The sequence below is a fragment of the Drosophila mauritiana genome, chromosome 3L, assembly GCF_004382145.1.
Source record: "Drosophila mauritiana strain mau12 chromosome 3L, ASM438214v1, whole genome shotgun sequence".
NCBI classification, from domain to species: domain Eukaryota; kingdom Metazoa; phylum Arthropoda; class Insecta; order Diptera; family Drosophilidae; genus Drosophila; species Drosophila mauritiana.
This window is the reverse complement of record NC_046669.1, coordinates 1,700,082-1,723,456: the sequence shown is the minus strand read 5'-3', so window position 1 is coordinate 1,723,456 and position 23,375 is coordinate 1,700,082. Positions and strand designations below refer to the sequence as shown.

The 23,375-nt window shown below is 50.2% G+C and overlaps 7 protein-coding genes across 8 annotated transcripts; 3 read left to right on the top strand and 4 right to left on the bottom strand.

Annotated features, from left to right (window-relative positions):
* Positions 1-33: 33 nt before the first annotated feature.
* On the bottom strand, positions 34-1,335 carry LOC117141831 (dnaJ homolog subfamily B member 13). The gene is made up of 2 exons (XM_033305486.1): positions 297-1,335; positions 34-237 (listed from the first exon to the last, which is right to left on the bottom strand). Exons 1-2 carry the CDS (start codon positions 1,279-1,281, stop codon positions 122-124), a joined length of 1,101 nt encoding a protein of 366 aa, XP_033161377.1. The 5' UTR covers positions 1,282-1,335; the 3' UTR covers positions 34-121.
* LOC117141830 (hsp90 co-chaperone Cdc37) lies at positions 1,336-3,057 on the bottom strand. Its single transcript, XM_033305485.1, has 4 exons — positions 2,926-3,057; positions 2,665-2,868; positions 1,808-2,467; positions 1,336-1,743 (listed from the first exon to the last, which is right to left on the bottom strand). Exons 1-4 carry the CDS (start codon positions 2,956-2,958, stop codon positions 1,471-1,473), a joined length of 1,170 nt encoding a protein of 389 aa, XP_033161376.1. The 5' UTR covers positions 2,959-3,057; the 3' UTR covers positions 1,336-1,470.
* Positions 3,058-3,355: 298 nt separating this feature from the next.
* LOC117141824 (spectrin alpha chain) lies at positions 3,356-20,058 on the top strand. Of its 2 annotated transcripts, XM_033305477.1 has the most exons (7): positions 3,356-3,446; positions 9,531-9,615; positions 9,675-13,725; positions 14,945-16,868; positions 16,929-17,532; positions 18,643-19,243; positions 19,318-20,058. In XM_033305477.1, the coding sequence occupies exons 3-7, from the start codon at positions 9,736-9,738 to the stop codon at positions 19,444-19,446; spliced, it is 7,248 nt and encodes a 2,415-aa protein (XP_033161368.1). In that variant the 5' UTR covers positions 3,356-3,446; positions 9,531-9,615; positions 9,675-9,735; the 3' UTR covers positions 19,447-20,058. The 2 variants fall into 2 exon arrangements, with proteins under 2 accessions (XP_033161368.1, XP_033161369.1); XM_033305478.1 differs by lacking the exons at positions 18,643-19,243; positions 19,318-20,058 and adding an exon at positions 17,711-18,121.
* Positions 3,361-8,996, top strand: LOC117141826 (protein disks lost). The gene is made up of 2 exons (XM_033305479.1): positions 3,361-3,446; positions 5,128-8,996. Exon 2 carries the CDS (start codon positions 5,213-5,215, stop codon positions 8,930-8,932), a length of 3,720 nt encoding a protein of 1,239 aa, XP_033161370.1. The 5' UTR covers positions 3,361-3,446; positions 5,128-5,212; the 3' UTR covers positions 8,933-8,996.
* Positions 20,059-20,258: 200 nt separating the features above from the next.
* Positions 20,259-21,187, bottom strand: LOC117141832 (39S ribosomal protein L46, mitochondrial). The gene has a single exon (XM_033305487.1). It carries the CDS (start codon positions 21,093-21,095, stop codon positions 20,319-20,321), a length of 777 nt encoding a protein of 258 aa, XP_033161378.1. The 5' UTR covers positions 21,096-21,187; the 3' UTR covers positions 20,259-20,318.
* Positions 21,188-21,198: 11 nt separating this feature from the next.
* Positions 21,199-21,603, top strand: LOC117141834 (U6 snRNA-associated Sm-like protein LSm8). Its single transcript, XM_033305490.1, has one exon. It carries the CDS (start codon positions 21,281-21,283, stop codon positions 21,566-21,568), a length of 288 nt encoding a protein of 95 aa, XP_033161381.1. The 5' UTR covers positions 21,199-21,280; the 3' UTR covers positions 21,569-21,603.
* Positions 21,590-23,202, bottom strand: LOC117141828 (DNA polymerase delta small subunit). The gene has a single exon (XM_033305481.1). The coding sequence runs from the start codon at positions 22,928-22,930 to the stop codon at positions 21,635-21,637; it is 1,296 nt and encodes a 431-aa protein (XP_033161372.1). The 5' UTR covers positions 22,931-23,202; the 3' UTR covers positions 21,590-21,634.
* Between the last annotated feature and the right edge of the window lie 173 nt (positions 23,203-23,375).

Sequence of the window (23,375 nt, the reverse complement as noted above, 5' to 3'; positions counted from 1 at the left end):
ATATGGATATACTGAAAGACCCAACAACACCTATAATTTTAAACACAAATTTTGAATTTATTTCCTCTGTACGCACAATTTACTGTGTTCCAAATACCGAAAAACAATAAGGTGTCTGCCATCAAACCATGTTACGTTCCTCCTCCTCCTCCAGCTCTATTTCGAGCTTGCGGAATTCGCGGAAGAATTCGCGAGTGATATGCTTCATATGTGGAGTCAAGTACTTGGGAAAGATATCTGCAGAAGAAACAGAGAAACATCAGAAAAGAAAACCCCAAACGAAAAGGAAAACCTACAATCAAATTCTATAATGAGATCCCCGAACTGCTCCACCTTCTTGTTGGCTTCCTTGATGGCCGTAACTGCATCCAAATTGCGGCACTTGGGCAGTCCCTCGAGGGGAACCACTTTGGTGTATCCCGGCTGCACTACGTCCGTAATGACCACCTTCAACTGACGCCGGTCCAGCGTGCAAATGAAGAACGTGAAGCCAGTGAAGGCCTGGCATAGGCCAATAGACTGCCTATAGACTAGGTCGTGTTGGTTCCTCCTCTCAAAGTCCGGATGCGGTTTGTCCGCGGCAATGAAAATAATGTCACCCGGAATGGTGGCCGGATAGCGATCGCCCTCTTCCTTAAAGCAGAAGCGAGTTCCGGCCGTGGTTCCTGGGGCAATGTTCAGCTTTAAGGTGTGCTTGCGCTTCTCCATCCGCGACTCCTTGGCGTCCACGATCTCCTGGCGCCACACGTTCATCAGCTTGACGCAGCCAGTGCGTACTTCCTCCAGTGACAGCTCGATAATCCTCTCCGTGCTGGCGTCCTTGGAACGCACCCCAATGCCATGCTGGCGCGTGGCGTACAAGCTCGGTGGATTGGAGATCGCATCGATCACGTTGGCATACGGCGAGTAGCTACCGAAGACCCGCTCGTAGACCTTCATGTGGTCGCCGTCGTACTGATAGGGCGGAAAGTATCCGTTCGGCAGCATGACGCCCTCGAACAGACCTGCCTCGCCATAGCGATCGTATATGGCCCGGTACAGGTCGTTGCCCAGCACATCGAAGGCCATGTTGACGTAAGCCCACTGCCTGGGCTCGCCCATTGGTGAAAGGTGCGTGAGACGACCCTCCTGGGCCAGCGGCACAAAGTCCTGCTCGTCCTTCTTGTCGCGATGTGGGCAAAGGCGAATGGCCAGGCGGCGGTAGGCCAGAGTAATCTGCTCCTTGGTGGCGCCTCTGGGCTGATCCAGCACCGCGTAGTAGTCCAGCTCCGGCCGGTTCATTGTTTCTATTCGGAGTCGAAGCGTATAACAGCTGGCAGAAGTGTTCACAGAATGTTTGACGTGTTACTGAGAATTTATTCAAATTATATACAATAACTCAACTGACGCAGGATCTGGCTATGGATGAAATATGCTTGTGGACAGTACATTAAGATTATAGCTATGGTGTAGATGGAAACGTGGCGGCGATCAGTCAACGTCCTCGGTGCTGACGCCAGTGTAGATGGGCTCCTCCTTGGCCGCACTCTCCGACTTGGCATCGTCGGTCTTCTCCTCGCCACCGGCGACGTCACCCGAGTCATCTTCCTCCTTCTTGTCACCCTCCAAGTCAGCGGCATTGGGCACCCAGAGACCAGAGTCCACACAACGCTTCATGTGCAGCTTGGCCACGTCCACGGGCATGGCCGCAATGGTCTTCTGCAGCAGCTCTACGTCGCGGGACTCGAAACAGGCCTTTAGTTCCTGCGGAGCAAATACATGAAAAGTTAGCCAAGTAATTCCCAAACAGCGAACCACTAGAACGTACATCGGGCAGGGATTCAAAGACATCGGCTGGGTCCAGACCACCAGGTCCGAGGCGCTCCTTACGCTCCTCCTCTTCGGCCTGGGCTATCGCCTCCTGGATCTTCTCCTGCGCACGCTTCTGGATGCGTCCTTTGAAACCTTCGATCTCGCTGTCGAACTGCGCGCGGTACTCGGGCTGACAGTGCTGGATCTTCGAAAAGAAGGAGCTGACACAGGCGCGAGGATCCACGTCCAGCTGTTTGGCCAGCTCCAGAATATACTGCATGCAAATGCACTGATGCGCCACGTGGGCCATCAACTCGTGCTTCTCCTCCATTTCCAGGTTGATGGACCAGATGACCAGGTAGTTGGCCGTCTCCTCGCCCACCAGGTGAAGATGCTCCTGTAGAAACCGCTTCGAATCGTCGTACTTGCGCAGCATGCCATACTGTTTGCAGAGCTTCTCGTTCTCCTTGACGAATTGCCTCATGCGCTGTTCTCGCTCTTCCTCGGACAGATTCTCATCCGCCTTGCGGCCGGCCTTCTTGTTGATCACGGTCTTCTCAAAGCCGGGCTTGCTGATGGTGTCCACATTCCAGGGTGTTTTCTTTTCCTTCTTAATCATCTCGCTCTCGATACGGTCCAGCTCTTTGCCATCGGCCTCGATCTTTTCGAGCTCTTTCTGTAGGCGATACAAATTAGGGATTAAACATCGCGATGAGAGATGGATGGTCACTTAGGATGATAGTCGATCTTAAGCTTGACAATAGGAATAAATTGTAAGTCTGAATTAGATGGACTGAGAACCCAGGGAATTCCCAGTTCCCAGCCCAGGCTAATCAGCAACAAGTGAGCAGTGCATCCGGTGCAAAGACCCACCTTTAGAGCCTCCTCGTCGCCATCCTTCTTTGAGATCCGCTCCTTGACGTCCATGAGGCGCGCCTGGTAGCTCTGGCGCTTCTTCTTAAACTCGTCCTTCTCGTGGTCCATCTCCGCCATGCGCTCCACGCGCGCCTGGTGCCGCCAGCGGAACAGGGAAGGCGTGTCTATGTTCGGGTGAGTGTCGTCCTCGTCATCCGAAATCTGAAAGGAAGTGTGCCGATTAGGACTGTTTGGGTTGGCACCCATCAGTGGGCTCACCTCGATGTTCTTCCACTTGCTGTAGTCCACCATTTTGCTTCGGATTTATATTTGAATGTAAATGCTGCAGGTTTTTGTTCTTTTTCGGCTGCTTCCTTTTTTTGGATTGCTCTGGAAATTAGTGTGACCGCTGTGATATTGCGGAATAATACCAAAACAAGCCCCGCTTACTCTGGGGCCGTGCTAAGTAATAGTAGTCATGCATGTGTAAACCAGATTGAATTGAAATCCCCTGTTGTTTTTAATTTATTTACATCTATGGCCTGTGGGCTTACGCTACCAAAAAAAATAACGACATGACTAAAGCGCCAAAGCGACCAGAATAAGAACTATGTTTAAAATCGATTGACATCGATAGAAATCGCGATATTGATGTCAATCTTCTGCGCCAATCGGCCGACATATTGAAAAAAACTGCGGTCCCGTGAAATAGAGGCGCTCCGTGAAAATTACGAATAACTACTGCAAATCAATAGTTAAATTAACAAATTTACTGTGAACAATTAGATTGTCATCAGAGTGTAAGTTTCTCCTTCGTTTTCGTCCGTAGCTCACTTTTAGTTGGGTTCAAAATGCAATTAAAATTCGGTGTGCGTGCAAAGTGAAAATTTTTCGGGTTAACGCCACACCCTCGAAGGCAACACAAAAATCCAATTAACGGGGCTAAAGTGAGAGAAAAGTCTTGGCCATAACTGAAAAGCTATGCCGTGCAATGCCAGTGCTTGATTAGTCATGGAAATTTTGAATTTCTTTCAAAATTCTAGACTCGAATTGCAACTTAAGAAAAAGTATCTGGTGCTCCAATTGTGCATGTGTGTGTGCGGTTACGCAGGAGTAGAGAACGCTGTGTGTGTGTACGTCATCGGGCGGTGGTGGTGGTGCGGCAACTTCAGAAGAGAGAAAGCGGGAGAGCACACTCTCCCTCTCTTTGCTTGTTTGTGTTTGCGAGACATTTAAGTACGAGTAAAAAAAAAAAGCAAAGTGCTTGCCTTACATTTGCCAAAACCTGTTTTGGGTGGGGAAATGTCCTTGACTTTCTTGACGGCCTGTGTTTGCATAGGATATTTTTGTTTGCTCGCCAGGCGATTCCGTGTTCGTAGTACTTTTTCGTACCAGTTGATTTTTGGTGCCTCTTCATTGATTGCTCATAATTCCAAAGCGTACGCATTACGTCATCCTCTGCTATTTTCTGATAGACACTTCAATTAATGTTTCGCTCTCTCCGTCTCTTTCTATTCGCTCTCTTTTTGAGGTGGGATCTCTCGCACTTGCCGTTTCTGTTGTTGTTTTTGTTTGCCACCGCGATAAACAGTTAAATTGCCAGCCTGTGTGTTTGTATGTGAGCCCCAACTTTGTATGGCTGCCAAGCCCTGGGCTGTTGCCATCTCCCTCTGATATATTTCAATTTCCTGTGGCAAAGTGTGTTGTTTGTTTGTTTCTCTGCATGCTGACCCACCCTCTCCCCAAAATGATGTCATTGCTTACTCTGCTGACCTGACCCCTTCTAAAGGGGCGATTCTACAGATTTCCTTATCTTAGTGCTAATTGTATTTCATGTTACCCTAATGACAAGAATTGACTCGTTGGCTTTTCTCTATTATTCATTCTTGGCCAATCTTAACCATTTTACCTTCTGTGTAGTGTAGCTGAAAATTTCAGATATTTCCCTGCTTTTCTTATCTGAGTTGCTTTTTTGGGATCACTTTAGCACTGATAATTGGAAACTATTAGAAATGGTATTTTATGGGCTATCACTCAGTTTGAAAATTCAATTATTCCTTAAGAACAAAATATTTTTGATGCAATATCTAGATACTTTTAGAAAACTACTGTAACATATTATTCTTTTATTGTTTAGGTAAATACCTTTACAAATTTTTTTAGCATACATGTGCGTTTTTCCAAACCTGACCTACAAATATATTCCTCCTAATTTCCCGCCTAACTATAACCCTATTTAACTTACTTATAACCAAAATTAAATTATTAAATCATTTGATGATCAGGTGATGAAGTCACCTTCTAAGTATATTTCGTGTCGTTTACGTTGACTTAGTTTAGTGTGTGAAAAAATACTGTTTAAACAGAAAAAAAAAGAAAATCCTGCAACTTCAACCCATCCAAACAAGTCTAAAAATAACTTAGAAAACGAAACCCACAAAAGCCGAGCCAACATTTCCCTTCTCTCCTCTTCCGTTGCAGGGAAACAAAAGGGAGAGAGGGATTGGAGGAGGGCCAAAGGTCAAAAATAGCTCGAGCTGAGGCACAGAAAATAGATCACCGGATCATGGCCGCAGAGCTCAAAGCGGCAGATACAGAAATGACGAAGCCGGAAGAGAGGCATCTGCTGCAGCTGCTTGCGCAACTGGAGAAGGTGCCGCACCACCAGCTGCAGCAGAAGTTTGTCGCCTATTTTAAAAAGGGCAGCAAGGGTAATAACCAGAGCAACTGCACCCTGGAGGACTTCGCCACCTACTTTATAGGTGCACTGCGTAAAAGCACAAAACAGTACTACTATTCGCGTAACTCGGAGACACCCGTATTTCCCTTGACTCCCATCCATCAGCTCAAGCCTCCGGTCGCCGATGTGATCAAGGAGGAGGAACAGCAGCAGCTCAATGAGTCCTCGATCCTTAGCCGGAGCAGCTGCAGTATGACCTCCATTTCGAATACTCCTCCGGCTCGTCAGCAGCCGCAGAGCAGAAGATCAACGCCAGGAAGTGGCGCCCAGTTTTGCAGCACGCCCAACAGAAGCGGCGGAGGGGGAGCAGGAGGAGGGCACAGCATCTGCTTGGGCAACTTTCTGGTCAACACCCCTATCCAGAGCCATCAGCGATCTAAGAAAAAGATCACCCCCCAGCAACAGCAGCAAAATCAACATTCAGCATTGAGTTCAGGAACTGGAGCAGGAGCCACACCGCAATCCAAACCGCGGCGACGTGTCTTACCCATGACCATCAGCAAGAATGCTTCGGCCAGCTCCTCTTTTGGGGACACCAGTTCCTTTAGCAATGAAAATAACTTTTGGCGAATCTCGCAAAACAGCGAAATCTTTGATAGGAGCCAGGAAGCGGCCCTGGAAATGGAGGCTCGCAAGTTCCTGTTGCTCAAAAAGCAGGAAATCAAAAGCGAAGCGCCTGTGAATTTCAGTCAACAGGAGAGGACCGAAGATGAGGTTTTCCCTGAGGAAGCCTTTAGCTTGGAGGGTGTGGCCAATGCCAATCAATTACAGCTCCTGTCAACCATTTACAGCCTGTTGATGGACCTCAATTTGGTGCCCAACGTACTAGGTGAACTTAGCTTTGTGGTCCATCTGCTGAATGTGCGAGATGTTGGCCAATCACCCGTCAAATCAGATGTACCCAGTGCTTTGGAGGAACTCACCCAGCACAAAAGTTGTGTATACTTTGCTGCCAAACTGCTGGAGACCCAGAAAAGGTTACTTCTGCAGCTTGACAAAAGGACTTTGAGTGTCTTGCTACAAAACGAGAGATTGAGCCTGCTGCCGCCAAGAGTTGTCCAAGAATTGGAAACTCACTGTCAGCAGAGGCAGGATTTGAACACACCCTTCACTATGGACACCTCTTCGTCCTCACAGCAGAATGTATACTATCACGTGGAGAAGGACTCGCGTGATAACTTTCCTTCGCAGAATGAGTTCGGGGCCTTCAAATCCCAAAGGGATCTCTTTTACAAAGCCCTTAAGCAGTGGGAGGTGAGTCATCTGAATCGGGTTTTCAACTTTCCCAGCGAACTAGGGCCCCGTATTAAGGATATCGTTAAGGCATCGGAACACCCAGTTAACATGACGCACTTGGCAAAATTATTTGTCAACCAATTATTGATCTCCGCTACCGAGACCACCGAATCTCCCGAAGAACTGGGCTTAAAGCTGGATCCCCTCAGGCACAATAAACTGGCACAGCGCTTGGTGACATCCAGTTCCAGTGTGGAAGATCAGTTTCCCCGCACGCAGGCCTTCTTTCGCGACTTTATCGCCGGATGTTCTTCGGTGGCATTTTTGGTGCACCTGAAGCTGGAGCTCTTTGTGCAACTAATGCGTCACAACGACTCCACCTTTGATCTGCTCCAGCTGACTGACGATGTGGGTGCCGAGGAGCAGTCCGCTCAGCAGGGACCATACATTGTTCGCGTCCAGGCCATGGCCAACATGCTAATCCTGGCCAAGTTCTTGGGCTACGTAACTGTGATGCCCTTCAGCGGGACCACACAACATGGAAACCCAACGCCGCCACAGCTTTGTCCACAGCAGTTGCATCTTCGTAACCATTTTCGTCCGGACTTCAGTCTCCGCGATATTCTGGAACATTCCATGCGCCAGGGCAAGCTGCTGATCACGCTTCCGTGGTTAGTTCAATACCTGGCGATGCTCGACTTGGTCAGCCTGCACCTTCCGGACGCCGTGGCCACTTTGGAGCTGCTGTACGGTTTGTATGCCGACATACGTGTGGAAAAATTGCAACCCGCGGCTGTGTTCATAACCAGAAGCTGCATTGGATGGCTTTTGGATGAACAGCCGGAGTTGGTTAGTAGCTACTACAATTACCGGGCACAGGAAGCCGGAGTAGGAAGCATTTCGTCAATTGTGGATATTTGCCTAAAGGGCCTCTCGTGTCACGATAAATCGCACGCCCCCTTGTTGGACGAACTTCTGCCCGTGGCTTGCCCTTTCCTGCAGGAATTCCGGGTGAGCATCACGCCCTCCAGACAAGCGAGAAGTGGGCGGTTCCGGTACATAACCACTCGGTTGGAGCAGTTGCAGCAGAACAGCAGTTCCATTTCCAAGGAAGCGATAGCGGCTAACGAATTGAGTCCCGCGGAGCAGCAGCAGCGCAAATTGGCCGATGCCTTTCTCCATTCCCAAAACGCGTCCACCAGGAGGTTGATCGAGTTCGTCACGGAGCGCAGTTTTAAGTGTGTCGTCAAGGACGCCCAGCAAGAGATTCTGCTCCCCTCGAAGGCGTCGGCGGATGCCAAAGTCAACGAGATTAAATCCACGATGCGCGAGGAGGTGTTTCAGAAGCTGCATGAGATCTTTCAAGATGCTAGGCAGAAGGCGTGTCAGCGTTGGAAGGAGTATGTGCACCAAATGCTCGACAGGCGCATAGGGCACTCCCTGGAGGCCCTTCTGCCCGCCAGCACCAATGCGGTATTGCGGTCTACATATGCTCATTTAATCCGGGTGCAAGCTCAGACTCAGCTGCAACATTGGCTCCAGTCCAGCGTGCTTCAGTCTACATTTTATCATGGCGACCTTCAGGAGTTAGCCACCAAAGTGTGCAACTCCAATAGGAACAAGGCAGATGCAGCAGCTACAGGTGGCGGCGGGTCCAGTGAGCTGCAGCTCAGTCCGGATATTGGATTCAGCCTGTCGGAGTTTCTCTATCAGCTCCAGCAGTGGTTGCACTGCCTCAGCTTCCGGCCAGAATATGTGGGCAGTCATGAAGATCTGGCCGAGCTGCTTCGAAAAGCCCAAAAAGCGGTCCTGTTGCCTCAAATGCCCACTGTTTTCTATCACCTCATTGGGTCTGGATTAGTTCATCTGCTCCAGTTGCTCATCACCAGAAAACCGAATTTCCTCGACAAGGATATAATTTCAGCCAGCTGTTCGGTGTGGCGATCACCGCAGCTTATGGCCAGTGAAGCTTCACCCGGAATCTTTGACGGCTTGATGAGCATTAGTTTTGTGCAGGAGATGGGCAACAATGCCGACAACTTTCGGATGCTGGAGGCGATCCTTAGATCCATGCTGCAGTCGGGAGCTATACGGGCCGATCATCTCAACGAACTCTTCATGCCGCTCTTTGCCGAGAACTGGTCGCCGAAAGTGTGGACCATTCTTTCCGACATTCTGCAACAACTCTCTCTGTCCGGAAAGGATTCCGGGGCCCATTACGCCTCTGGCGATAGTCCCGAAGACGAGGCCAAGTCGCATCTCTTCATGGAGATGCTGGCCGACTTATCGCGGGATCTGGATAACTTTTAAGTTTAAAACTGTTGGTTATGTCATTTAACGTTTTATGTTTCGAATAAAGTGTTCCCTTTTTGTATGTGTCTGCTGGAAATGAAATGGAAACGGGGTCCACACTATGTACCCGATAAGATAGCGTTAGCTGATGGAAACTAATCAGCGCGAGAATGCGTCACATTCGCGCTTTTAGTTTGGTTGGTGTGTGCGAGCACTGAGGCCACCATAAGGGGACGAGGTTGTCGATCGATGTGATCATCGACCTGAGCAACAGTCGAGAATTTTACGATTGTTGCCGAGCCAGTCAAAAAGTTTTAATATTTTACAGAAGGTGGTATTTGCATACAACTCTTAAAAAAAATAATTAATTTCATTAAACGACTAATTAATACTTGGGAACAAAGTCGCGGCGAGATAAAATATTACGAAATAAGAATGAAATATAAAATCAACGTTGAGGAGAGTAAAGCTTGTAGTACGCTAGTCAGCCATTCAGTTTCATGATTTTGTGTTTCCCAATTTACGAATGACCCAACAATTAAGTAATTGACTGCGTTCGTATTGAAGCTGATTAAACCGAATTAAACTAATTGTTCCCCCTTCATTTTCTTTACAGTTGGGCACGGTCAAACATTTGATGAAGGGGAAGCAGCAGCCGCAGTATTAAATTAAAAACAAACCAGCGCCCAGAGCAACTTAAGGTAAAGTTCGCAAAGAAACCAAAACAACAATTTTCATTAATTGCGTAACACCTTTACAGCTTTTCAATATCAAAACGAACGAAACACTCAAGCAATTAGGCAAGTAAACGAACCAGCGAAATGGAGAACTTTACACCCAAAGAGGTGAAGATCCTCGAGACAGTCGAGGACATCCAGGAGCGACGTGAGCAGGTTTTGTCCCGCTACAATGACTTCAAGATCGAGACGCGCCAGAAGCGTGAAAAGCTCGAGGACTCGCGCCGCTTCCAGTACTTCAAGCGCGATGCTGACGAGTTGGAGTCGTGGATCCACGAGAAGCTGCAGGCAGCCAGCGAGGAGAGCTACCGCGATCCGACCAACCTGCAGGCCAAAATCCAGAAGCACCAGGCGTTCGAGGCGGAGGTGTCGGCGCACAGCAACGCCATTGTCTCGCTGGACAACACTGGCCAGGAGATGATCAACCAGCAACATTTTGCCTCCGAGTCGATTCAGGTTCGCCTTGACGAGCTGCACAAGTTGTGGGAGCTGCTTCTTAGCCGTCTGGCCGAGAAGGGTCTAAAGCTGCAGCAGGCTCTCGTCCTGGTGCAGTTCCTGCGCCAGTGCGAGGAGGTGATGTTCTGGATTAAGGACAAGGAGACCTTTGTCACCGCCGACGAGTTCGGCCAAGACCTGGAACATGTGGAGGTTCTGCAGCGCAAGTTCGATGAGTTTCAGAAGGACATGGCCTCCCAGGAGTATCGCGTGACTGAGGTCAACCAGTTGGCCGATAAGTTGGTGCAAGATGGTCATCCCGAGCGCGACACGATTACCAAGCGCAAGGAGGAGCTAAACGAGGCTTGGCAGCGCCTTAAGCAGTTAGCTATTGTGCGCCAAGAGAAGCTATTCGGAGCCCACGAGATCCAGCGTTTCAATCGCGATGCCGACGAAACCGTCGCCTGGATTGCCGAGAAGGATGTGGTCCTGTCGTCCGATGATTATGGCCGCGATTTGGCCAGTGTTCAGGCGCTGCAGCGCAAGCACGAAGGAGTGGAGCGAGACTTGGCCGCCTTGGAGGATAAGGTTTCCACACTGGGAGCCGAGGCCCAGCGGTTGTGTTCCATTCACGCCGATCACAGTGACCAGATCCGTGACAAACAGGCCGAGATTGCGAATTACTGGCAGAGTCTCACCACAAAGGCCCGCGAGCGCAAGCAGAAGCTAGATGAGTCCTACTACCTGCACCGTTTCCTCGCCGATTTCCGCGACCTCGTATCCTGGATCAATGGCATGAAGGCCATCATCTCGGCCGATGAGCTGGCCAAAGATGTGGCTGGAGCAGAGGCTCTCCTGGAACGTCACCAGGAGCACAAGGGCGAGATCGACGCTCGTGAGGATAGCTTCAAGCTGACCACTGAATCTGGACAGAAGCTGCTGGAGCGTGAGCATTACGCCGCCGCCGAAATCCAGGAAAAGCTGGCCGCTCTGGAAAATGACAAGAGCTCGCTGCTTTCGCTGTGGGAGGATCGTCGCATCCTGTACGAGCAGTGCATGGATCTGCAACTATTCTACCGCGATACGGAGCAGGCTGACACCTGGATGGCCAAGCAGGAGGCCTTCCTGGCTAACGAGGACCTTGGCGACTCGCTCGACTCTGTGGAGGCGCTAATTAAGAAGCACGAGGACTTCGAGAAGAGTCTGGCTGCCCAGGAGGAGAAGATCAAGGCTCTGGATATCTTTGCCACTAAACTGATCGATGGTCAGCATTATGCCGCCGATGATGTGGCCCAGCGCCGTCAAATGCTCCTAGCCCGGCGAGCTGCTCTCCAGGAAAAATCGTCCAAGCGCCGCCAATTGCTGGAGGATTCGAACCGCTACCAGCAGTTCGAGCGCGATTGCGACGAGACCAAGGGCTGGATTAGCGAGAAGCTGAAGTTTGCCACCGATGACAGCTATTTGGATCCTACTAACCTCAACGGAAAGATGCAGAAGCACCAGAACTTCGAGCACGAGCTGAATGCCAACAAGTCGCGCATCGAGGACATCACCAACGTGGGCACCGAGCTGATCGAGAAGCAGCACTATGCTGCCGACCAGATCAACACACGCATGCAGGAGATCGTCGTCCTGTGGGAGACCCTCGTCCAGGCTTCCGATAAAAAGGGAACCAAGCTCAATGAGGCATGCCAACAGCAGCAGTTCAACCGCACCATTGAGGACATTGAGCTGTGGCTTAGCGAGATCGAGGGTCAGCTGTTGTCGGAGGATCACGGCAAAGACCTGACCTCCGTTCAGAATTTGCAGAAGAAGCACGCCCTGCTGGAGGCCGACGTGATGGCTCACCAGGATCGCATTGAAAGCATCAAGGTGGCCGCCAACAAGTTCATTGAATCCGGTCACTTTGACGCGGACAACATTCGCAACAAGGAGGGCAATCTGTCGGCTCGCTATGCCGCCCTAGCTGCACCCATGGGCGAAAGGAAACAACACCTTCTTGACTCGCTTCAGGTGCAGCAGCTCTTCCGCGATTTGGAGGACGAGGCTGCCTGGATCCGTGAGAAGGAACCCATAGCCGCATCCACGAACCGCGGTCGTGACTTGATTGGTGTGCAGAACCTGATCAAGAAACACCAGGCTGTGCTGGCCGAGATCAACAACCATGAGGCCAGGCTGCTGAATGTGATCAGTTCGGGAGAGAACATGCTGAAGGATCAGCCCTTCGCCAGCGACGACATCCGTCAGCGTTTGGAGGCACTCCAGGAGCAGTGGAACACGCTGAAGGAGAAGTCCAGCCAGCGAAAGCAGGATCTGGATGACTCCCTCCAAGCCCACCAGTACTTTGCCGACGCCAACGAAGCTGAGTCGTGGATGCGCGAAAAGGAACCGATTGCAACTGGCAGTGATTATGGTAAGGACGAGGATTCCTCGGAGGCTTTGCTCAAGAAGCACGAGGCTCTGGTCTCCGATCTAGAGGCTTTTGGCAACACCATTCAGGCACTGCAGGAGCAGGCCAAGAACTGCCGCCAGCAGGAGACCCCTGTAGTGGACATCACCGGCAAGGAGTGCGTGGTTGCCCTCTACGACTACACGGAGAAATCCCCTCGTGAGGTCTCGATGAAGAAGGGCGATGTTCTGACCCTGCTGAACTCGAACAACAAGGATTGGTGGAAGGTGGAGGTCAACGACCGTCAGGGCTTTGTCCCGGCCGCCTACATCAAGAAGATTGACGCCGGATTGAGTGCCTCGCAGCAGAACCTAGTGGACAATCATTCGATTGCCAAGCGCCAGAACCAGATCAACTCGCAGTACGACAATTTGCTGGCCCTCGCCCGCGAGCGCCAGAACAAGCTGAACGAGACTGTGAAGGCGTACGTCCTTGTTCGCGAGGCTGCCGACTTGGCCCAGTGGATCCGGGACAAGGAGAACCACGCTCAGATCGCTGATGTTGTGGGAGAGGATCTGGAGGAGGTGGAGGTGCTCCAGAAGAAGTTCGACGACTTCAACGACGACCTGAAGGCCAACGAAGTGCGTCTGGCCAACATGAACGAGATTGCCGTGCAGCTGACTTCTTTGGGTCAGACCGAGGCCGCCCTGAAGATCCAAACCCAGATGCAAGACCTGAACGAAAAGTGGAACAACCTGCAGACCCTAACCGCTGAGAAGGCCAGCCAACTGGGCTCCGCCCATGAGGTGCAACGCTTCCATCGTGACATTGACGAGACCAAGGATTGGATCGCTGAGAAGGCCAATGCCCTGAACAACGACGACTTGGGCAAGGACCTGCGTAGTGTCCAGACTCTGCAGCGCAAGCACGAGGGCGTGGAACGCGACTTGGCCGCTTTGCGGGACAAGATCCGCCAGCTGGACGAAACCGCAAACAGACTGATGCAGTCGCACCCGGACACCGCCGAGCAGACGTACGCCAAGCAGAAGGAGATCAACGAGATGTGGGACCAGATAATCACTAAGTCCACCGCCCGCAAGGAGAAGCTGCTGGACTCGTACGATCTGCAGCGTTTCCTCAGCGACTACCGCGATCTGCTGGCCTGGATCAACTCGATGATGAGCCTGGTCACGTCCGACGAGCTGGCCAACGATGTCACAGGAGCCGAGGCTCTGATCGAGCGTCATCAGGTATGGATTTCGTTGAGGAATATAAATACACACGTTAACTAGGATCTCCTTGATAAGTCTAAGCCATGTTTAAAATGCAGACTGTTTGGTCCTTTATATTTTTACATCTCTTGACTATATCCTGTCTTTTTGGTTTTGATTTTTTGGTTCGTGTCATGTCATAAACGAACAACAAACAATCGACAACAACAACTGCCACGGTTCACGGTTCATGACAACATCCAAATCCCCATCATGGTCGTGTTTCTACATTCCAACTCCCCAATAAACAATCAATCAAACAAATACGACACCCATCGCAGGCACGCCGTGCCGAGATTGGGTTCACATTGGGCATCAGCTCGGCTCCTGGAGCCGCCGCCTCGACCTCCAGCATCGCATCTCCATCCGGCGACGAGGTAGTTCCTTCGCTTACCACCATCTCCCCAGATCCGTGTTTCGTTGTGTTTATGTGTTGCTCGCCTGTGATTATCACATACTCGTATCATCCATTCCAATTCATATATATATCGGAGGGTACTCGAAATTCCTTCTTTATCTTTATGTCGATCAGTGGGAATACCCTTCATGTACAAATATCAGACCATATCTACGGCTTCAGCTTTCCCTTACACTCACTCGTTGTGTTATATTAGTAACTCAATCGGTTTCTTGTTATCTTATCTAATATTGCTTACACACATCGGGCCTTCATCAGCACATATCACTCAATTCCTAGTGTCCAGATAAAGTTTACTGCATTCGCGAGAATGGGTCTTCCGAAAATATAACTTTAAATATAAATAATTAAACTTAAAAAATACATTTTTGTTTGCATCAATTTAGAGCTACACCAGAGAGCTCGATGAAGATGTGAACTTTGATTCGATCAGTTGGTTTATGTTGAATATTTGAGATCTATTTATTACAAGTAATTAAAAATGTGATTTGACTAATCTTTAAAGCTTTACACATGTATAACCTAATGAACTTATACAGTTTTCTGTGCCATCCTTTCATCATCGTCACACATCCAAGCTCCGTTCACGTTTCATCCAGTTTATCCACCGATTTGTTCAGTTTAACTTCGTTCTACGTTTATTACTATTGACTAATTTGACGCTGCAGCAATCGATCCTCAATGGCCAGCCTGCCAGCGTTGCAATGTTGTTCTAACACGGCGTTACCAAAGCAAAATCCATGACCCAAACTAATCTGATTTCCCCATGAATTTCCCCAGGAACACCGCACGGAGATCGATGCGCGCGCCGGAACTTTCGGCGCCTTCGAGCAGTTCGGAAACGAGCTACTGCAGGCCAACCACTATGCGTCGCCTGAAATCAAGGAGAAAATCGAGGACCTGGCCAAGGCCCGCGAGGACTTGGAGAAGGCATGGACCGAGCGCCGCCTGCAGCTGGAGCAGAACTTGGATCTGCAGCTCTACATGCGTGACTGCGAGTTGGCCGAGTCCTGGATGTCAGCCCGCGAGGCCTTCCTCAATGCCGATGATGATGCCAATGCCGGCGGAAACGTGGAGGCACTGATCAAGAAGCACGAGGACTTCGACAAGGCCATTAACGGCCACGAGCAGAAGATTGCTGCTCTGCAGACGGTGGCGGATCAGTTGATCGCCCAGAACCACTATGCCTCCAATTTGGTGGACGAGAAGCGCAAGCAAGTGCTAGAGCGCTGGCGCCATCTCAAGGAGGGTCTGATCGAGAAGCGATCCCGTTTGGGAGACGAGCAGACACTGCAGCAGTTCTCGCGCGATGCCGATGAGATTGAGAACTGGATCGCAGAGAAGCTGCAGCTGGCCACCGAAGAGAGCTACAAGGACCCGGCCAATATTCAGTCGAAGCACCAGAAGCACCAGGCCTTCGAGGCGGAGCTGGCGGCTAATGCCGATCGCATCCAGAGCGTGCTAGCCATGGGCGGAAACCTCATCGATAAGAAGCAGTGCAGCGGGTCGGAGGACGCGGTGCAGAAGCGGCTGACGCAGATCGCTGATCAGTGGGAGTACCTGACCCATAAGACTACCGAGAAGTCGCTGAAGCTGAAGGAGGCGAACAAGCAGCGCACCTATATCGCTGCTGTCAAGGATTTGGACTTCTGGTTGGGCGAGGTCGAGAGTCTTTTGACCACTGAGGATTCTGGTAAGGATTTGGCCTCTGTCCAAAACCTCATGAAGAAGCATCAGTTGGTCGAGGCGGATATCGTGGCGCACGAAGACCGCATCAAGGACATGAACAACCAGGCCGATTCCTTGGTGGAGAGCGGCCAGTTCGATACTGCCGGCATCCAGGAGAAGCGTCAAAGCATCAATGAGCGCTACGAGCGCATCTGCAACCTGGCGGCCCATCGCCAAGCCCGTCTCAACGAGGCTCTGACCCTGCACCAATTCTTCCGCGACATCGCCGACGAAGAGAGCTGGATCAAGGAGAAGAAGCTGCTTGTCGGCTCCGACGACTACGGTCGCGATCTGACCGGTGTCCAGAACCTCAAGAAGAAGCACAAGCGCCTAGAAGCTGAATTGGGCTCTCACGAGCCGGCCATTCAAGCTGTGCAAGAGGCTGGCGAGAAGCTCATGGACGTGTCCAATCTCGGTGTGCCCGAAATTGAACAGCGCCTGAAGGCTCTCAACCAGGCCTGGGCCGAGCTAAAGAACCTGGCTGCTACGCGAGGTCAGAAGTTGGATGAGTCGCTGACCTATCAGCAATTCCTCGCTCAGGTGGAGGAGGAGGAGGCCTGGATCACCGAGAAGCAACAGCTGCTCTCTGTGGAGGACTACGGCGACTCGATGGCCGCCGTTCAGGGTCTACTGAAGAAGCACGACGCCTTCGAGACGGACTTCACTGCCCACAAGGACCGCTGCTCATTGATCTGCGACCAGGGCAGTGAGTTGGTGGAGGCCAAGAACCACCACGGAGAGTCCATTGCGCAACGCTGCCAGCAGTTGCGCCTGAAACTGGACAACCTGTCCGCCCTGGCTGCCCGCCGCAAGGGAGCCCTGCTGGACAACTCGGCCTATCTGCAGTTTATGTGGAAGGCCGATGTGGTCGAGAGCTGGATCGACGACAAGGAGAACTATGTGCGCTCCGATGAGTTCGGACGCGACCTGTCCACCGTGCAGACGCTGTTGACCAAGCAGGAGACATTCGATGCAGGTAAGATCAGCTGAGATTTTGTCTTAATTCACATTGTAATAACGATTGCCATCTGTTAAGGTCTCAATGCCTTCGAGCAGGAGGGCATCCACAACATCACGGCACTTAAGGACCAACTGATCAATGCCAGCCACGCCCAGTCGCCGGCAATCCTAAAGCGTCACGGAGACGTGATTGCCAGGTGGCAGAAGTTGCGCGACGCCTCCAACACGCGCAAGGATCGACTGTTGGCCATGCAGGAGCAGTTCCGCCAGATCGAGGAACTCTACTTGACATTTGCCAAGAAAGCTTCGGCCTTCAATTCTTGGTTCGAAAATGCCGAGGAGGATCTCACAGATCCTGTTCGCTGCAATTCGATCGAAGAAATCCGCGCCCTGCGCGACGCCCATGCCCAATTCCAGGCGTCCCTTTCGTCGGCCGAAGCTGACTTCAAGGCATTGGCAGCACTCGACCAGAAGATCAAGAGCTTTAATGTTGGACCCAACCCCTACACGTGGTTCACCATGGAAGCTCTTGAGGAGACCTGGCGTAATCTGCAAAAGATCATAGAGGAACGCGATGGGGAACTTGCCAAGGAGGCCAAGCGGCAGGAGGAGAACGACAAGCTGCGCAAGGAGTTTGCCAAGCACGCCAATCTTTTCCACCAGTGGCTAACAGAGACAAGGTGAGTGGGGGCTAAGGCTTTCCCCAATGTGGGACACTCCATCCAGAAGTGTGTTGGTTTTATTCGGATCGAATCCATGTACCCATCCCAATCCACACAAATCCGAAAACAAGTCTCGTGGTCGCGACTCTAACCCCATGAAATACTACGTAACTGAAAGATCCATTCTATTTTCTAGATATTATATGCTGGGTTATAACCGTCAAGGGTAATTAAGCGAGCAGGCTTGATTCTGCGATTGAACTCTTATTTTCTGTTGTGATCTTTTTGGTTCCTTAACTCGCATTGGAGCTGTGCTCCCAATCTCGCTGCGCCTCCACTAACCTTTGGGAATGGCCATGTTCTCCGTAACTCTTGCTTGCCCCTTGAGCGAAGGGCTTGTAAATACTCGTATATAGCCACACTGATAAGATTGAGCGACGACTAAGGCCTAGTTTTAGTTAGTTGCATTAGCGAGAGCACTGACCCACCCGATCCCGATCTGAGTGTCTATCGTCAACGTACTGTTTCGATTCTCCATTAATCCTTTGGTCTCACCTAATCTTATTCAAAATTAACGAATCTGAACTCTTTAGCATGCGAATCGAGATCAAAATACTGTTGTAGCATACAGAAATATGTAGCAATCGAAAACAAAAATTATGTTCATATTTATTCCGTTCAATCGAAGAGTTTAAACAAATCTAGTAGCATTTTTCAATTACAATTTAAACGTTCCTTTGGCGCTTTTCTTATTTTAACTCGCTTCTAGCAATTAGACAACTTTCGTCATTATTAGTTGCTGAACTCAAAGAACAACCAATCTTAACTACACTAAACCTGACCCAAAACCGTTCAAAACACTCGGGCCCGCCAAATTCCCACCGACACGTGTAAATATGTACAAACCAAAAACAAAGGGAAGACAAACTAGTTGCAAGCCCGAATCCAGAAAATCCAGAAAAATATTCGCTGCCCGTAACAGACCCTCTAACAAGATTTGCTTCTCTTATTGCATTATATCATTGTAACGTTCCGATTTGTTTGAGACCTAACTCGATATTGTGCCCTACTAACGAACGCTTTTTATCCGCCAACTCTCAACCAATCCCCACATCGCGAATTTCGCAGAACGTCCATGATGGAAGGCTCCGGTTCCCTGGAACAGCAACTGGAGGCGCTTCGTGTCAAGGCCACCGAGGTGCGCGCCCGTCGCGTTGACCTCAAGAAGATCGAGGAGCTGGGAGCCTTGCTGGAGGAGCACCTTATCCTGGATAACCGCTACACGGAACACTCGACGGTTGGCCTGGCCCAACAGTGGGATCAGCTTGACCAGCTGTCTATGCGGATGCAGCACAACTTAGAGCAACAGATCCAGGCACGCAACCACTCGGGCGTCTCCGAGGACTCACTCAAGGAGTTCTCGATGATGTTCAAGCACTTCGACAAGGACAAGAGCGGAAAGCTCAACCACCAGGAGTTCAAGTCCTGCCTGCGCGCCCTCGGCTACGACCTGCCCATGGTGGAGGAGGGACAGCCCGACCCGGAGTTCGAAGCAATTCTCGATGTGGTCGACCCCAACCGCGATGGCTACGTCTCCCTGCAGGAATACATCGCGTTCATGATCTCCAAGGAGACGGAGAACGTTCAATCCTACGAGGAAATCGAGAATGCCTTCCGCGCCATCACCGCTGCCGACCGCCCCTACGTCACCAAGGAGGAGCTCTACTGCGTAAGTTCAATAGTCCTCGATTACGAAAAGTTTTAGCCCATGCCACTTCTAACATCTTTGCTTCCTTGCCACAGAACCTCACCAAGGACATGGCGGACTACTGCGTGCAGCGCATGAAACCCTTCTCGGAACCGCGCTCTGGCCAGCCCATCAAGGATGCCCTGGACTACATAGACTTTACGCGAACGCTGTTCCAGAACTAAAGAGCCTTTATTGTCTTGTTTAGTGGCGCCTGAGCATATGTCTTACAATTTAAAGTATATTTCTAAAAACCAACAAAACACAAAAAAAAGCAAACAAAAATATATATTTACACCATTATTTTCGATAATTTAGTCTCTAAGTCAAACAGTTTAATGCTTATTTAAGAACCTATGCCACAATGAACCTTTGATCAACAATAGCACCTTGCAATACATATTTATCAACATGACTATGAACCATTTCTAGTTTTTGCATTTATTTATCAACACCCCAATGAGAAAGTATCTTAGATTTTGACGTTTCAGTTTGAGAATTGGCTACGCGTCAGGTCGCCGAAGAAGATATCTAATCGAGAATATTGTCACAGTAATCTGAGCAACTTGCGCCTGAAGAGCAGAAAAAAAGCTTAGCTTCCAGTAATCGAACAGCACACATTTTCCATATTGAATGTCTGTAACTTGTAACGAACATAGATACAATTGAAATACCAAAAAGTTTAAGATACTCTTGCTACCCAGAATTGCATAATAACCAGCCTTTTATGTTTCCTCCAGTTTCTACGTGTATTCGAAACGAAAGTAGTAAACTTTTTCAAAGCAAAAAAAAAAAAACGAAGAAAAACAAAACAATAAATATTTGCCTCTGTATTGGACGTATATTTACAATCCGTGAATTGCAAAAATAAATATATTGCTGCATGTCTAAATATGTTAAATGAGTGGAGTTTTTATTTGAAATTCAGGGCAGAAGGAAACTGACAAAATTATCATCATCTCAGCTGATTCTTCTCAAATGAAATGCAGTTATAAGCTATTACTCTGATGTATTTTTATTTTTCTGTTAGATATCAAAACAATTTTAACAATTACGATTACAACAAGAACTTTTTAACGCTTTCGGCATAGGCTGCATTGGTCAGCTTTCCGTTGAGCGCCTCCTTGGGCAGCCACTCGAACTTGGTTAGATTTTCAGGCACCTGGCCGGACCGCAGGGATGCTCTGTAGAAGAAGACCTTGGCTCCGACGCTCTCCGTCCGCTGGTTTCTGGGATACTTGTACTTGTGGAAGCCCACTGGGGCGTTGCCGTAGAAGAGAACCTGCAGCTCCTGGCCGCAACTCTCGCGGAGCACCCTTTCTGCCGTCTGACGCATGGACTCTCCCTCCTCCCGCTTTCCCTGCGGTAGAATCAGATGCTCCTGCTGGCCCAGCTTCTGCTGTACCAAAAGGTAGAGCGTGTCATCGAGACAGCGGTCCGTGGAGGTGGTTCTGTTGGCCTTGTCATCGGGCGTGGTTCGGGAGCCCAGCTGGAACTTCTTCAGCTCCTCGACGTAGGCGTCCTTGAGATCCTGGGCTGTCTGCTTGGACCCGGCGTCCTCCAAGTCCACCTGGATTTTACCCTGCTTGATGAGCTCCGTCTGGACGATCTCACGTTCATGCTTGAGTTCATGATCAGACTTCAGGCTGTTTTCGTACTCCACGCGCCACAGCAAGTCTTGGAACTGTTTTTCCAGAGGATTTAGGGACTTGGACACTACAGGCAGACGCTCTACGAGCACTCCGGCGTACAGGTCCCACTTTTCCGCACTGGCGGTTGACGATTGGGGTCGACTCAGCTCACGGGCACCCACTTGCACAAGGCGACGCAGCATTTTAATCAGTTTAATTTAATTTTTTCGGAAAATAGAAGGTTGAGCACCGATTACATGAGCACTAGAGCCGAAACAGCTGATTTGCGGCACAGTTATCGTTATCGGAGAGCGCGTCGCTAGCCTCTTGTCACAATTAGTATTTATTTTGTTCTGTTTGGAGAAGTTATCAAGGAAAGACTGCTAAAATGTCCGGTCTGGAGTCGTATATCAATCACACAGTCTCCATCATTACGGCAGACGGACGGAACTTCATCGGGACACTCAAGGGATTCGACCAGACCATCAATATTATCATAGACGAGTGCCATGAGCGCGTCTTCTCTACCACCTCCGGCATCGAGCAAATCGTGCTGGGGCTGCACATCATCCGGGGGGACAACATCGCGGTGATCGGACTGATAGACGAGACCATCGACTCCCGCCTGGATTTGGCCAACATTAGGGGCGAGCCGCTGGGCCCCGTGGTGCACTAGGATAGCGAATAAAACCAGTGATTCTCAAGACTTAACAGGGTGTATTATTTGTATTAATGTAATTTCTTATTCTGCATCTACGCTAAAGTTGACCATGCGGCAATCCAGCGTATCCAGGTCCACAACGGCCACACTCTGCGTTTTGCTAAAGCTGGGCACGCAGACTAGGCGGGTGCGCTTGCCTTCGGCGCCCTCGTGCAGCTCGGTCGCAAAGGACTCGCAGTTGCCGGCGTAGTACACGTGCGGACACTCGCGCAGGATAAAGGGATCACTGTCGATGTACGGGTAGCAGGCCAGAGTGTCCGGTGCAGTGGGAGCAACGTGTCCCCAGGTGAGGGTGCAGCGTAGGGCCTCCATCGCAGAGTCCAGCAAAGTGCTGCGCAACAGATCCGATACATTCTGGCCAGATGTGCCCACCACCAGGGCCTCATCCAGCCGGCAGCTGTACGGATTGGTCACCGCCTGGAAGGTGGCCAGTTGAGCAGCCTGGGGAAACATGCACTTGTGGAACGGCTGCTGGGGCAGCATAAAGTTGGCCGGGTCGTAGGCTCCCGGCATTATGTCGACGGGCAGACTGCGTGCCCATGAGGCAAACCACTGATCTAGCTGGGACACGGCCTGGACTGTGTCATTGGCGTTCGCCTGGGTGCGTGCCACCTGGAGGGTGGGCACATGTGCCATGGCACTGGCTCTCACCGAGTTTCCAGCCACGATAAGACGCACCATGGAGCCCGCTTCCTTGTTGTTGCCAAGACTGCCGGCCAGCCAGTACTGAAAAAGATTCAATGCCTCCACAAATTTGTGGGCCTGCAGTTGGTCCAACCCAGACGCAAGCACCAGGAGGCGGCTTCTTTTAATGGGGGTCAGTGGCTTCTGAGGTCCACTTTCGTAAAAGAGTATATCCTCCACGTTAAAAAATCCATCGCTGTCTGTTCCACCGAGGGCAGCGCACACAACTCCAGTGGCCAAGAGCTGTCCATTTAGCTCGCCCTGAAGTCGAACCCGCTGCAGTTCATCCTCGAGAACAATCTTGTCCTCCGGATCCGAGTAGTTCTGTCTTGGCGGTTGTGGCGCTAACTGATTCTCCTCAGAAATGTCCCGGAGGATACTGGGCTTGTGAGCCTGATGCTTGAAAATGGTGCCGATAAGGATGCAGTGCACGTCCTGTTCGCCCCGCAGCTCACACAGTTTCTTGATGGGCTCCTTGCTGCCCCACTTTTTCTGGGCCAGCGGCGTTAGGAGACGCGTCATCTCGGCCAAGCGATGGGCATACAGGTGGCAGAACTGCTTTTGGTAGTCATGTCCCTTTAGCCGAAAAATGCTGCTCAGGTTCTCGTATTTGGTCTCCAGGCGGTTGGTCATGATTCCGTAGATATCTTTAGGAGCAAACTAAGTTATGTTCCAAGACGCTCGTTTACTTTTGAGCGCCAATTTGTTACAGAGAGGAGAGGCTAAGGCAAACAGCTTTTCTTAAATCACGTTGGTAATGTGAGGGAAAATGTTTTAGGATAACCAACGTTACTTTTGACTTGGAAACATAAAAGTATTCGCTTTTGTTAATATTTTATTATTAATAATTGGTTCTATTTAATATTGACATATTCTGTAACTAAGTTCCAGTATTCACTGTTGACTCACTGCGAATCGATAGCCGATAAGCGTAAATATCGAAACCTATAATCAAAGTCTCTAGCTCATTTTATGGAGATAAAACAGCTTCCATTTTTTTTTTGTTCCCGAATTAGTTCCTGTAAATGTGCCCTCATTATTTCCGCACTCTATTTTAAAGTTAAGTAAATGCTTCCAA

What these genes read in the sequence shown, in the direction of transcription:
- LOC117141831 (XM_033305486.1), bottom strand. Translation starts at nt 1,281, where the DNA reads ATGAACCGGCCGGAGCTGGACTACTACGCGGTGCTGGATCAGCCCAGA. An exon ending in TCTCATTATAGAATTTGATT is followed by an intron (nt 238 to 296) that starts GTAGGTTTTCCT and finishes TTTCTTCTGCAG; the next exon opens with ATATCTTTCCCAAGTACTTG.
- LOC117141830 (XM_033305485.1), bottom strand. Translation starts at nt 2,958, where the DNA reads ATGGTGGACTACAGCAAGTGGAAGAACATCGAG. An exon ending in GCAAGTGGAAGAACATCGAG is followed by an intron (nt 2,869 to 2,925) that starts GTGAGCCCACTG and finishes ACTTCCTTTCAG; the next exon opens with ATTTCGGATGACGAGGACGA. An exon ending in GCGACGAGGAGGCTCTAAAG is followed by an intron (nt 2,468 to 2,664) that starts GTGGGTCTTTGC and finishes TATCGCCTACAG; the next exon opens with AAAGAGCTCGAAAAGATCGA.
- LOC117141826 (XM_033305479.1), top strand. Translation starts at nt 5,213, where the DNA reads ATGGCCGCAGAGCTCAAAGCGGCAGATACAGAAATGACGAAGCCGGAA.
- LOC117141824 (XM_033305477.1), top strand. Translation starts at nt 9,736, where the DNA reads ATGGAGAACTTTACACCCAAAGAGGTGAAGATCCTCGAGACAGTCGAG. An exon ending in GCAGGAGACATTCGATGCAG is followed by an intron (nt 16,869 to 16,928) that starts GTAAGATCAGCT and finishes CCATCTGTTAAG; the next exon opens with GTCTCAATGCCTTCGAGCAG. An exon ending in CCAAGGAGGAGCTCTACTGC is followed by an intron (nt 19,244 to 19,317) that starts GTAAGTTCAATA and finishes TCCTTGCCACAG; the next exon opens with AACCTCACCAAGGACATGGC.
- LOC117141832 (XM_033305487.1), bottom strand. Translation starts at nt 21,095, where the DNA reads ATGCTGCGTCGCCTTGTGCAAGTGGGTGCCCGTGAGCTGAGTCGACCC.
- LOC117141834 (XM_033305490.1), top strand. Translation starts at nt 21,281, where the DNA reads ATGTCCGGTCTGGAGTCGTATATCAATCACACAGTCTCCATCATTACG.
- LOC117141828 (XM_033305481.1), bottom strand. Translation starts at nt 22,930, where the DNA reads ATGACCAACCGCCTGGAGACCAAATACGAGAACCTGAGCAGCATTTTT.